Source organism: Podarcis cretensis (genome assembly GCF_951804945.1).
Source record: "Podarcis cretensis genome assembly, chromosome: 7".
In the NCBI taxonomy this organism is placed as follows: domain Eukaryota; kingdom Metazoa; phylum Chordata; class Lepidosauria; order Squamata; family Lacertidae; genus Podarcis; species Podarcis cretensis.
In genome coordinates this window covers 7,773,269-7,787,542 of record NC_137176.1, presented here as the reverse complement: position 1 = coordinate 7,787,542, position 14,274 = coordinate 7,773,269, and the positions used below count along the sequence as shown (strand labels likewise).

The following is a 14,274-nucleotide window of genomic DNA, read 5'->3' as shown; positions in this document are numbered from 1 at the left end:
GCAATGAGAGATGCTTAAAAACAATTTGAGGAGCATGTTGCTGAAACATAAAGGCCAACAGCAAAAGGTTATTTAAATACATTACTAGCAGAAGACCAGCTGGTTAGGCGATTGGATCTTAGGATGACAGGAGTACCTTGGGTGTGCTAACAGAGGATAAGGAGTTTGCAGAGAAGACAAATGAATTGTTTGCATCTGTCTTCACAGTGGAAGATATGATGTAGATTCCTGTGCCTGAATTGACTTCCATAGGTGGAGAGTCTGAAGAACTGATGCAAACAGTGGTGACAAAAAAGTTACAGACGTTATAGACAAAAATGACAAATTGATGAATCCAGATAGCATCCACCCAAGAGTTCTTGAATAACTCAAATGGGAAATTGCTGATCATCTAAGAAAAATACGTAACTTCTTCCTAAGACCAGTACCTGAAGACTGGGACGTAACACATTATTTTATTTTTAAAGGGGGGATTCAGGGGATATCCTGGAAATTACAGGCCAGTTAGCTTAACATCTGTTCCAGGAAAAGTAGTAGAAAGCATCTCCAAAGATAAAAATACGAAGCATATAGAAGAAACGTGCTATGAGAGGTCTTTTGAGAGTGTCAACAAAGCATACAGATAGAGATGATTTTACTGATGTTATGTACCTTTTGACAAAGTATGCCATATAAGCAGTCACAGAGTAAGGTCAGGAACCCATTAGTTATTGTTATGATTATTTTATTTATTTATTTTTGGGTTTATAAGATGGTTTGCAATTTAAACACTTAAGCAATAAGAATATATAATCCAAAGACAGACAGTCTTCTCATGCCAACAGTTAGTTGATGGTATGTGTGGTTCCTGAGCTGGGCTCCATTGTGTCAGGACATGGAGGTCTTCAGCATCCTTCAGGGAAGGTGGGGGCAGGCAGGCATGGAGAGAGCTGCCACTACAGTTCTCTTGGTTCATTGGAGCTGATGTCATTTGCGCACCCTGACCTGGACTCATCATCAGACCAAAGGCCCATCTAGTCCAGCATCTTGTTCCCACAGTGAGCTACCAGATGCCTCTGGGAAGCCCACAGCACTCTTGCACTCACATTCCTCAACATGATACCTTTGTTTCTGTCATTCTGTGATGGCCTGGGACTCGGGCTTGGACTCGGAACCAGAGGAGACTCAGTCTGCACCAGATCCATTGCCTCAGGCATCACCTGAACCGAGTCTGGGGCCTGATCCTGAAGAATCCCAGTCTGCACAGGTTCCCCTGCAACAAACACCAGCTGGGCCGAGTCAGGGGCCTGAGCCTGCCCTGGCTCCAGATGCAGGGATTACCTCGTTGCCTTCAGCTGGGCCATCGCTTACAGCTGCTCCACTACCGGTTTGGTCAGGGGAGGCTGAGGTGGCCCCTGGGTCTAGTAACCTACTAATTTCTCCCGAGCTGCAGAGACTGAGGTCTGAGAGAAGGAGAGACCTGAGTACTCGCAGGAGGAATGCTCGCCTTCAGGCGAAAAAAGGGAGGTGAGTCGCCAGGGGATCAGGACCGGCTTCTACCCCAACAAAGATAAAAGGCTGTCGGGCCCCGCCCCAGGTTGTGGGAGCAACATTGCTGTATGCTAGATCCTGCCTGAGACCTGTACCTGTCCTTGCTTGGTTTCCTGCCTCGTGTCCTGCCTTGGCCCTGTTGGACTGACTCCTAGCGGAACCTTCGGATTCTGGACCAGTCCTGGACCACATTGCATGGGTTACCCCCGGGCCCAGCACACATTCCTCCTACAGACTCACTGCTCTGTATCAAGATACAGAAGGGTTACAGTGAGTCAAGAAACAGGAAGCAGAGAGTAGGAATGAATGGACAGTTCTCAGTATGGAGGAAAGTAGAAAGTTAAGTTCTAAAATCAATGAATCAATGAGAAGGGAGTCCAAGATGGATGGGAGTTTCTTAAAGGTGAAATAAAGACTCCAGTGCAGACAATTTCAAAAAGAAAGAAAAGTGGAAGGCATCTACAGAAGCCAGTATGACTGCATAAGGATCTTACAGATAAGCTGAGCTTTAAGAAAGGTATGTATAGGAAATGGAAGAGATGGGAAATCATGAAAGAGGATAATACATGAATAGCTAACAGTTACAAAGGTGAATATCAGGCAGGCTAAAGCTCAGAATGAGCTCAGTCTTGCAAGAGAGGTTAAAAATAATTTTAAAAGGTTTGTTTGGCTATGTTCAAATCAAGAGGAAGAACAAGCACGTGGTAGGTCCTCTGTGTAGAAGATGGAGAAATGCTACTAGGTGACAGAGGGAAGGCAGAACTGCTCAACACCTACTTTGCCTCTTGACTTCACTCAATAGGAAAGCAGTGTCCAGTGCAAGGAGGGACCTGCAGCCCAAGATAGGAATAGAGGGGGGTAAGAGAACACCTAGCTTCTTTAAACAAATTCAGATCTTCAGGGCCTGATGAGCTGCACCCCAAAGTACTAAAGGAGCTTGCAGATGTAATCTCAGAGCCTCTGTCTATAATATTTGAGAATTCTTGGAGAACAGGTGAGCTCCTTGCAGACTGGAGGTAGGCAAATGTCCTCATCTTCAAAAAGGAGAAAAAAAGAAGACCCGGGTAACTCCCGACTGGTGAGATTGACATCAATACCAGAAAAGATAATAGAACAGATAATTCAACAGTCTGTGAGCACTTAGAAAAGGATGCTGTGATTACTAAAACCCAGCATGAGTTTCTTAAAAACAAGTCATACCAAACAAATCTTTTTCTTTGTTTATTGAGTTACAAGCTTGGTGGATCAGGGGACCCATATGCTGTGGATATAGTGTAACTTAATTTAAGTAAGACTTTTAACAAAGTCCCCATGATATTCTAACAAGGAAGCTGGTAAAATGTGGGCTAGACAAGGCAACTGTTAGGTGGATTTGTAGCTGGTTGACTGACCTGAACCCAAAGAATACTCACTAATGGTTCCTTGTCCTCCTGGAAAAACATTACAAGTGGGGTGCTGCAAGGTTCATCCTGGGCCCATTGTTCATTTTCTTTATAAATGACTTGGACAAAGCTATTGATGGGATGCTTATCAAATTTGCAGATGACACCAAACTGGGAGGGGTAGCTAATGCCGCAGAAGACTGAACTGGGATACAAGGTGACCTTAACTGATTGGACGAACTGGGCTCAAACTAACAAAATAAATCTCAATAGGTTCTGCATTTAGGCAGGAAGAACCAACTGTGCAATATAAGATGTGGGACACCATCTGATTCTATGAATCAGAATTGTAGAGTTGGAAGGGATCCTGAGGGTCATCTAGTCCAATCCCCTGCAATGCAGGAATCTCAATTAAATCATCCCTTGTAGATGGTCACCTAATCTCTGTTTTGAAACCCCCAAGAAAGGACAGTCCATAACCTTCCAAGGGAGTCTTTTCCATTGTCAAATAGCTCTTACTATCAGAAAGCTCTTCCTGATGTTTAGTCAGAATCTCTTTTCTTGTAATTTGAAGCCATTGGTTTGATTCTAACCCTCTGGAGCAGGAGAAAACAAGCTTGCTCCATCTTCTATGTGGCAGCCCTTTAGATATTGGAAGATGGTTGTTGTATCTCCTCTCAATCTCCTCTTCTCCAGGCTAAACATGACTCACTCCCTCAACCATTCCTCAGAAGGTTTGGTTTCCAGACCCTTGATCATCTTGGTTACCCTCCTCTGCACACACATTCTGGCTTGTCAATATTCTTCTTGAATTATGGTACCCAGAACAGGACTCCAGGTGGGGATTGACCAAGGCAGAATAGAGTGGTATGATTACTTCTCTTGATCTGGACACTAGACCTAGAATCATAGAATTGTAGAGTTGGAAGGGACCAAGAGCATTATCTAGTCCAACGCCGTGCAATGCAGGAATCTTTTTGCTTCTGTGGATATAGCCTAGAATAGTATTATGGTTTTTTTTGTTGCTGCCATCACACTGTTATGTCTATGATTGTTTGGATCATTAATGCAGATTCCAAAGACATGGCGCTGCAGAACTGTGGGCAACTCACTCCAAAGCAATATGGGAGCTGAAAGTGTCTGCTCAAGCTAAACTCCTAACTAAACAAGCTTGCAGGGGCAATAGAGGGAGCAGAGAGGGAAAAGACAAATTCGGGGCAGGGCTGGCTGTTGGTCCTCTTTTCTGAGAAAGTGTCACATTCAGAGTAGCAGTTTAAAACTAGAAGAACCAAATGAGCATTTTGAAACTCTAGCTGGCAGAAGATGCTTTGTTAGGCAACTATTCAGTGTTACAGTCTGATCCTGTGCATTCTAAATGAGAAGCAAGTCTCGCTGAATTTAATGGAGCTTGCTCTGTGTAAATATGCATAGGATTGCAGATGAGGAAGAATAATGTGATGAAGAGTCAAAGTTTATAGTCAAGATTTTAGAATGGATGGCAGCTCAAGCTGCATTTGTAATAGGAATGGAGCAGATTTCCCCCTCCCTTTTTAATGCTTACCTTTCCTACATTTTCTACCAACTGAAGGTAGTTGATTTAGGTCTTGATTCGTTTTTTAAGCAGTTGGCAGGGAAAGGTTTGTCAAGGAGCTCCTTGCACAGCGGAAGAAAGGTCTCCTGCAGCTTTATTTGTGAGGTCCCAGCATCACATTATCTTAATCAGCACATCCACATTCCCCCAGTGGGCAACAGTAGGGGGCGGCAAGAAGCCAAACTGGGAGTGCCATGGAACTATATGCAACACAATAGTGATCCTATCATTTTAATCTTTATCTAGCTCTGTGGGAAAAGAAGGGTTTAATTCTGCTGAATCCATAGTCAGCCAGCAGATGAGTCTCAGCACTGGTGATGACAGCACTGGCAGCTGGTCCAACCTGAGTTTTGAAGATGAGCATCCTGATGAGAATAGCAGCTTTCTCCACCTCAGTGATAGGTAACTAAAATACCTTTTGTACATGCTCACAGCCTTAATGATACGGTTTATCCTTCAGCCCTGCATTTCTTTTAAAGTTTCAGTTTTCACTTGAATTCAGCTTTGGGAAAATATTATTTTCAATAGTCAAAAAGTTAAAACACAAGTAATAAACAAATGAAACTTTAAACACCATTATGTAAAAAGAAATCTTAAATCAAGCAATCCTTGCCCTTGGGAGCTACCACGGTAATCTTGGTGTTATAAGGGGAAATTAACCTTACATTAAAATTTCACACATGGTTACTTAAACCATGGTATACAAGTGTGACTTCTGAAAATTCCTCAAAATATTATTTGTATGGGATGTGACTCGGTCAGAGTTAAACATTGTAAATAATGTAATGTATGGCTTAATTAAGATGTGCCTGTGCAGGAGCAAAACATAAACTCACTGCAAGAATCTCAGTGCAGATCAAACGAGGCAGTGGAGACTTCTTGTTGACTGGAGTGGTAGAACTACTGTGATAAGAAGAGATCTACATGGCACCATTGTTTTAATTCCATTTCTTCATCTATTTCCCCATCATTTCTCTATGCTATCAGTGGAAAACTCAGCCAGTTTTCTGCAGCCTGTAACTTTGGCATTTTCCATCCTGACATTTAGTTGCCCATCCGCAACATCCGACTTCCCAAATATCAGATGAATCATTTGGTGGGCATTTTAAAGGGCACTAATTTTGCAAGCAACTTTTAAAAAGAGAACACATCCTTAGTGGAAGGGTTCAGCTGCAAATCTCCTACTAGTAACTCCTGTTGGCTTGGCATTTCTAGGCAGGGGTGCCCTTACAATATTTTCTGGGCCCAGCATGTGGATTGGGGCCCCTGTTTCCTTTGTAGTCAATGATAAAGTTAGATACAATTTGCATATGCAGTTTGCATCCTCTTTGTGACTGGCGTGGAGGCTCCAAAAATATATTGGGCAAAACACAAGTAATATTACTACTACTACTACTAATTTATTTATAAGCCACCCATCTGTCTATGTTGCCCCAGCTACTCCGGGTGGCTTCCAGCAATTTATTAAACCAGTTTTAGAACTAAGGTGTCTGACAGACAGAATGTAAACAGATGAAGCTTTCCCCACAACTGTATTTCCACATAATCAAAGGCTTAACCTGCATTTCTCCCTGCCGCACTGCTGTTAAAGACACAAGAGCTCTACTTCCCCCCACAATGCAACTCTTAAACCATGGAAAAACTCCCATCTGCTATAAAGCAGTTACCTTACAGAAAGTCTTTCTTCGGTAGATCTTAGGCCGTCAATATTGTGTTCTAGGGATGGGGAACAGGTAGCCCTCCTGGTGCTGCTGGGGTTCTTCAGCCCGAACCAGCAGGGCCAGGGATCCGTGGTGATGGGAGTTGTAGCCCAGGAAGATCTGCAGGGCCACAACTCCCCAGCCATATTCGGTGGAAGAACGCTTGTGGTAGGTACTTCAGAGGGGATGAAGATTTTGCGCAGCCCAGGCTCAGATGCCCCTGCTGGATAAATTCAGTTGCAAACTGCTAAATCAAGCAGTGTATTCTAAGGCGGTGGTTCTCAACTGGTGGTCTGTGTAACCCACCTGGGCGGGGGGAGCTCTGTGGCACCATTCACATAATAAAAACTACCATAGCGAGAACAACATTTTCAAAAGCAGGCGTTCCATGTCTTAGCTATTGAAAAATGGAGTATTGCAGTACTTAGGTACTTGGAAACCACTGTTCTAGGGGCATCTTTTGTATTACATAACATTTATTTATTTAAGGTATTTATTATGTCACTTTTCAGGCAGACGACACCGAGCAGTTTACAAAAGATGGTTACAAGCAGTGTGGGTTTTTTAAACGTTGCAATACATTTCAAATGCAGGCGTATGTTAAAGCAAAAGCTGGAACTGCTTCTTCTCTGCTCCCCGCAGGGCAGTATGGTTTTCCAGAAGTGTGTGCAGTGGCAACTGGCGGCAGAAGGGGCCCTGCTGGGAACTAGATGGTGGCAACTCAGCAAAGTTTTTTTCTCTTTCTCAGGGAGTGAGATGGTCCTTCAGGGCATGGCAGTTGAGGGAGGGAGCGAGGAGGCTAAAATATTGAATTTTTGCATTGCTGTAACATGCCCTGAGACCTTCTGGTGAAGGATGGGTAAGAAATTTTCTAAATCAGAATAACAACAACTCTTAATATTATCATCAGCACATAACAAACAATAATGCCCCCTCTCTTGAGCAAAAAATGAATTTAAGCCTTTGATATCAATATACCAATTGGTTTATACCAGCAGTGACAACACAACCCAGGAATCTCCCTATTTTTCTCCATGGCGAGGCGGGGTGGAGAAGCAATCACTTCTCCCCCATTTTGCTGCTGCAATCATTTCCCTAACAAGCCAAGAGGCTGGATGACAACACTGGACTGCACCACAGAGTTTTCATATACAGTGGTGCCTCGCAAGACGAAAAGAATCCGTTCCGCAATTCTCTTCGTCTAGCGGTTTTTTCGTCTTGCGAAGCAAGCCCATTGACGGCTTAGCGGATTAGCGGCTTTTAGTGGCTTTTAGCAGCTTATCAGCTTAGCGGATAAGCAAATAAGCGGCTTAGAAAAAAGGGGGGGGGAGAAAAAAAAGTTGGAAAAACTCGCAAGACATTTCGTCTTGCGAAGCAAGCCCATAGGGAAGTTCGTTTTGCGAAGCGCCTCCAAAATGGAAAACCCTTTCGTCTAGTGGGTTTTTCGTCTTGCGAGGCATTCGTCTTGCGGGGCACCACTGTATATCTTTTTTTCAGCCCCCCTGCCCCCACTTTAGTATAGCTGCTCTGGGTTGCTCAGTCACAATGCCTCCCTCTTTATGCAATATGGATATAGTAATGACGGGCTTTATTTGCATTTGTAGGGTAATTTATTTTCCTCCCATGAAAATAAACCTGAGTTAGACCATGAACTCCTCCTGTCTATGCTGCTACTCTTTGCCTTTGGGTTGGTGCGCAACTACCCAGTCACAGCTACACTAAAGTCCTGGATTTCTCAATTATTTTCCCAGAACACTATTGCAAGATGAAAGAGCAGCTTCAAAATGAATCAGACAGTCCTTTCTTCATTGTCTGGAGAAGGAACTTCCTGGGTTATTTTGAAGCTATTTGCTGTCCTTTCCTGGTGCATGTGTGACTAAATCAGGGACAGCTCTGATTTCACATTTTGGCTAAAAACACTTGAAAAGTGGGAAAAGGCTCATTTCTCACAAAGCAAGTAACTAGAATAGTGCCTGCACATTAACAACTCATAATAAGCTATCTTTGGAGTATACAAACATAAAATTAAACTATTTCTCAAGTGTTTCTCAAGCTTTTTAAACGGTTAGGTAACATAAGTTTGTGACTTTCCCCCCCCCCCTTACACTATCCACATTTTTTAAAAAAACAACACTCCCATCCTGCCTGAGATCTTCATGTGCCTCCTGGTTGAGAAACACTGATTTAGATTCTATAAAGAAACATTGTCAACAGTAGATACCTGGCATACAACTTGATGTTGATATAGTGCTCAAGAAGTTTTTCCATGCAAGCTCAAGCAGTATGGACTGATGGAGGCTCCGGTAGAGAGTGGGATGATGAAATGTGTCTCTAGTCTAAAGACAAATGATACAGCATCTGATATAGCAGATCTGAGTCTAATCAGTTCCTAGATAGGAGACTGCCTGGGAGCCTGGAGTTCTTTAATTCTACTTACTACTAAATGACACCAGCTTTACTGCGGAGTCTAATATAATTTCTGAACACTTACACTTGGGCCACAAGATACATTTCTGGCCGTCTTTTCACTTTCTGTAGGTTGTTTGGACTGTTTGGATTGATTGGTTTGTGGACCGATGGCCTCTGAAAGTTGGACATCTCTTGTTGAGGAGATGAACTAGATCCATAACCGGGCTCAGGATGGCATTCAGCCTGCGATTCTGTGCTCCTCTGCCTTCTTTCCCATGCTTAGATTAATGGCTTTCTGATTTGATCCAACCATAGTTTGACATTATGTCTGACCTAACAAACTATTGTTTCCGTGAGTCAAGTCCTCCAAACCAGGATTTCAAATCACAGTTGGATCTTGTTTTGTAATCTCTGATTGGACAACTCACTCAGACCAGTTTGCTGCTTTAAATGCAATGGCAAACTGGTTTGATCAAACAAGTTAACCATTTAAACTGTAAGGGGAGGAAGAAGGAAGGGGAAACTCATGGAGCACTTGACTTCTGATTACAATGATATGGTTCCTACTTATGTACAGCATAAAGTGAAGAGTGTATCTTCATCTGCTATTTAGATTTGTAATTATCCATAAGGATTTACTAATTGTTAGATCGACAATGCCTTTCATCTGAGAATCGGCTTTTAATTTAGTTAGCAAATTATTTTTTCCCAAGATTCTTTAGAAATGGTGGTTGTTTTATATGGAGGAAATTGACATTGTGTCGCAGGCTTTAATGCTATTGGCTGGAATCCAAAGAGCTCTGTTGGACACACCTGTGGCCGCGGGCATGCCCAGCAAAGTTCTGGGTTGGTTGCCCTTGAACAAGAGACATACATTCTTCATTCCACCTGCAAGACACACAAGTCAAAAGCTGCCTCAGACATTTTTTTTTATTTGTTTATTGAATTTATATACCGCCCTGTACCCGGAGGTCTCAGGGCAGTTCACAGAACAAAAACAAAATATGAAACCACAATATATATAATCAAAAATTTAAACCACTTCTGTGGGTCTTTAATTGAGTCCTTGTCAGGGAAAAAGGTGGGGTATTGATTGATTGATTGATTGATTGATTGATTAAAACTCCCAGCTTTGTGCACCCCCACTTGGTGCAGACTTAACTCCACTGGTTGCAAATGTGAGCTAGACTGACAACCACCTTCCTATTTTTAGAAGTACATCACTCTAGTTTATAATATTTTGCTAAATTGACACCATTTTGTTCTGCCAAAGGAAGTGGTCCCAGCTGGGGGATGTGAGGTTCTTGCCAAATGGGACTTGTGACGGGCATAGTGTCCTGGGACACCAGGTCATACACTAGCATTTGTTCCAAATTGAAGAAGCAGAGTCGGGTCAAGCATAGGTCAAGTTTCAGAAAAGCAAAGTCCAGATAAACAAAGCCAAAGTAGAGATTAAAGTCCTAAAGGCAAAGAAGCAAAGTGGGTTGAACCTTGGATAGCACCAAGTAGAGCCTAGGCTAGAAGCAGACAGGTTAGGCTTGACTGTTGCTCCAGCAACCAGCAAGTTCAGAATGGGCCTTAAAGGTCTGCAGCATCCTTCGAACAGCTAGCCCCACCACTGATGAGGGGAGTCTAGCCCATTTAAAGAATGAGGGACTCTGGTGGCACTGGAGAAGTTGGTTGCGTATGGCCTCTGAGCTGGAGTCCTTAGAATCGGAAGATGGTAATGCAGCTTCTTCAGACCGGAGAAGTTCTGGCATTTGAGGCTCCCTGCGTTATAGAACTTCAGTATGCAGATATCAAAGACTGGTTCTTAGTCCAAGAATTTCTCAATCCATGACCTCTTCCCCTAAGGCTGAGGAGTCCCTTGTCATGACACATTATATATATATATATAAAGTGTTTTGACAGGCAACAGAACAGCAGCAGGGCTTCCTTCTTAAATTTCTAACTTAGATCTCCAATGCAAACTTTTCTTTCTCACTTGACTCCTCATCTGCATTATAAATATTGGCTTACTTATGAGTTTATTCAGTGTGTGGGCAAGATCTCTAGCAAAGGAACTTTGGCCTTAGAGGTACTTTAAAATTCCTCTTTCTTTCCTTTTTAGCAGTGTAAAAGTCGCTTGTAATTCTGATGGTCTGAGCAAGGCAAGAGCAGTGGGGGTGAGCGAATGGCAGAGGCACCCCTCTGGGATTCTGCTGCTCTTGCTGATCAGGATAGATGATAGGAGGGCAGTAGAAAGGCTGCTTTCCTCTGCACCACCTCCTGCCGAGAACAACAGAGAAGCCTGGATCAGCCCCATTAACAGTAGCTGGACTTGGTTTAGGACCTAGTAGATTTTGTGGCTTTACACTTACAGCAGGAATATTGCTGGCGATAGTGGGGGGGGGGGGAGCATCATGGCAGTAGAGCCCTTGCCCCCCCCCAGTGGCGGAGCTTAGCCAAGCCAGACGAAGAGACTCCTCTGACTCATCCTAGCCACCTCCAGCACAACAGGTTTTCAGCACAAATATTGTTTTCAGTTCTGGATGTCTCAAGTTTATGGGCTGTCCTGCTAGAAGAGGGCCAAGGAACTTCTACCAAATACCTTGGAAGCACCACTGTCGTTTGGCGACAATACCTGGTTAGATGCACTAATGGTCTGCGTGACTTGGTATAAGGCGACTTCAGATACCTTCACAAAACCTTTCTCTCTCTCAACACACTGATTTTTGAAACAGCGTTGTAAAGAAACTATAGAGTGTGGCATTCAACCATCTTTACTCGGAGAAGACCACTGAAATCAATGCACTTAGGTATGTTCATTCATTTCAGTGCGTTTACTCTGGTTAAAACTTAATTGAATGCAAGCCTTGGAATTTGCTGTTTGTGAAAGAAACTAGTACTGGTTCAGCACCTTGACATTAATGTAAACGATTAGGAAATCCAAATTATTCCTTTGTCAGTTGCTGCATTGCTGAAGCTGTGTTGCACCTGTTCTGACCTGGACCAGCTCAGCACATGAGGATTGCAGAAATCGTTTGGCAGTGGGAGAAAAGTGCCACGTGAATTCACATTTATTTTTCTGAGCAGTGTTAATAGGTGCCCTTGCATTTTGTTTCTTTGTACCTCTCCCCCCCCCCCCAAAGTGTTTTTGTATACTTATTAAGAAAATGGTGCCACAGCTCAGAAATCTGGACAGAGAAGATCAAGGAAAATGAAGATTCTGGGTTCTGGTTTGGGCTAACTTTTTTCTAGTTCAGCTCTGTTCTCTTCTTCCCCTGGCAGTAATGGTAACAGCAGTAGCTGGAGCAGTCTTGGTTTAGAAGGAGATATGTATGAGGAGAATTTATCCTTTCCAACATCAGACAGGTTGGTCAAACCAAGACATTGAAACAGGCTAGTCCCTCATATATTAATGCATGAAGTCATAATTTTTCAAGACCGAATAAACTGGCATATATGAAATGTGATTCATTACCCACACGCTTTTCACCTGATCATGATTTTCCTTAACAAATTCATACTGAATGGGTCCATTTTACTGTGCTACAGTGTGACTGTCCCGACAAACATGTAAAATGCAACACTTTTGTGCATGTTCTGCTTGCTATTCTAGATGCTTCCAATTATCTCTTCATAAAAAAGAGCTTGCTTCCTACAATATTTCTGTTTCCCCTTTTGTTTAATCATTTATTTTCTCCTAGTAATTAGAACCATTGCATATAATTCAGTGCATTATAATAATAACATATCTCCTTCTTAAAACTCCATATTTGAAAGGTAGAATTTCTTTCAAAGTTTTATCTGGGAAATTTACAAGCCACGTGACAGAAAATGGCGTGAGAAGCAAAGCTTCCATTTTCACAATCATTCCTTGATACTTTGGTTAATTCATACTATGTTTTCCTTGAATGTCCTATTGAAGTTTCAGACCTTAATATTATCCTGCTTTGCATTAATTCTACCTTCCTCCCCTACAGTGATGGAACAGAAGATAAAGAGGAAGAGCTTAAAGATACAATTGAAGGTAACCTTAACAGGACGTATCTATTATTCTGTAGTTGATGTAAGAATGCTCTATTTATGGATCCGTTTGTATGAGACTTGTGTCAGAAGAGCAGCCCTCAGCTGTTTCAAAGAATGACCTCTATGTTTCGTAATAGCTTCTGGGCGGCTTCTGCTGAAGCTATTCCAAATTTTTTTTCTAAGCAAAGTGTGTATGTAAGAATGACCCAGCTCCATCTTAGGGACTTTGGAAATAGTTTCCCCCCCCCTAAAGTCCTAGAATGCTGAAATGTTTATTGGCCAGCCAGATGAATCAGTGAAGTTCTCTCTTCTCAGGTTAGATACTGACAGTTGAGTGTATATGTCAAAATTAGGATTTATTTAATTTGCTTAACCACAGCACCACATTGGACAGCGGACTTTCATACATTAAACTGCATTTGCCATTTTGTTGCTCATTCAGGCAGTTTAGAGATATCTTTTTAGAACTCTTTGCAGTCGGATTTGGTTTTCGCTATCCTGAATAATTTTATATCTGCAATCTTGACCACCTCCCTGTTCAGCCCTGGCCCTCGGATCATGTGTGAAGGCTTTACTGTATTGCTTTACTGTATTGCTGTTATCTGAAGAGTGGGCCACCATAATTCATGGAGTAAAATATGCTCACAGAGTATTAGGCTTTTCATCTTTATTCTCTTTCTTGCTTGCAATAGGGTTGGGAAACATAGGAAAGGCATTGGTAATCATAAACGTTGACATAGGGCCATGCCTGGTGGACTCCCAGCTGAGAATGGCCCTGCAGTGGCTGACAGCTTCCGAAGCAGAGGTGGCCGAGCTGCATTTCCATGACGGTGTTCCAAAGGAGTTTGTTCTTGTGAGTAATGAAAGGGCTGTCATTGTACAAATTGCAGTTGCCGTCCTTCAGATGTGTTTATCACGTTTTGTACTGCAATAAGCGAGAGTTGAAATACCTTAACTGGTCTAATCATGGATAGAATAATTAATAAAAGGTAAAGGGACCCCTTAACGTTAGGTTCAGTTGCGGACCACTCTGGGGTTGCGGCGCTCATCTCGCTTTATTGGCCGAGGAAGCCGGTGTACAGCTTCTGGGTCATGTGGCCAGCATGACTAAGCGACTTCTGGCGAGCCAGAGTAGTGCATGGAAACGCCATTTAACTTTCCCGCCGGAGCGGTACCTATTTATCTATTTGCACTTTGACGTGCTTTCAAACTGCTAGGTTGGCAGGGAGCTCACCCCATCGTGGGGATTCGAACCACCGACCTTCTGATCGGCAAGCCCTAGGCTCTGTGGTTTAACCCACAGCGCCACCCGGGTCCCCATAGAATAATTAGGTAACCCCCATTAACACTGCATCTAGAACTGTTTCCACAGCAACCTGGGTAGAACTAGAGCAGGCATAGGCAAACTCTGACCTCCAGATGTTTTGGACTACACCTTCCATGATCCCTAGCTAACAGGACCAGTGGGCAGGGATGGTGGGAATTGTAGTCCCAAAACATTTGGAGGGCCGAGTTTGCCTGTGTCTGAACTAGAGCCTGAGCAGTGGCTAACTCAACTAACAAGTTAGTAGATTGGTTTGATAACACTGTTCCAGTCCAACTTGGATAGTCATTTCTGGAGGGTGGTGCCGGGGGAGTGCTCTTTGGCCCC

At 43.0% G+C, this 14,274-nt stretch overlaps 1 protein-coding gene across 5 annotated transcripts in view; it reads left to right on the top strand.

Moving 5' to 3' along the window:
• Positions 1-14,274, top strand: part of AKAP11 (A-kinase anchoring protein 11) — a 40,948-nt gene that overhangs the window by 21,774 nt on the left and 4,900 nt on the right. For 2 of the 5 annotated variants that reach the window (XM_079983442.1, XM_079983443.1), the window contains 4 exons: positions 4,750-4,905; positions 11,883-11,966; positions 12,578-12,624; positions 13,316-13,476. In XM_079983442.1, the coding sequence (XP_079839568.1) occupies positions 4,750-4,905; positions 11,883-11,966; positions 12,578-12,624; positions 13,316-13,476 (448 nt within the window). The remainder of the gene's footprint in view (positions 1-4,749; positions 4,906-11,882; positions 11,967-12,577; positions 12,625-13,315; positions 13,477-14,274) is intronic. The other 3 variants (XM_079983445.1, XM_079983444.1, XM_079983446.1) reach the window with 3 other exon arrangements.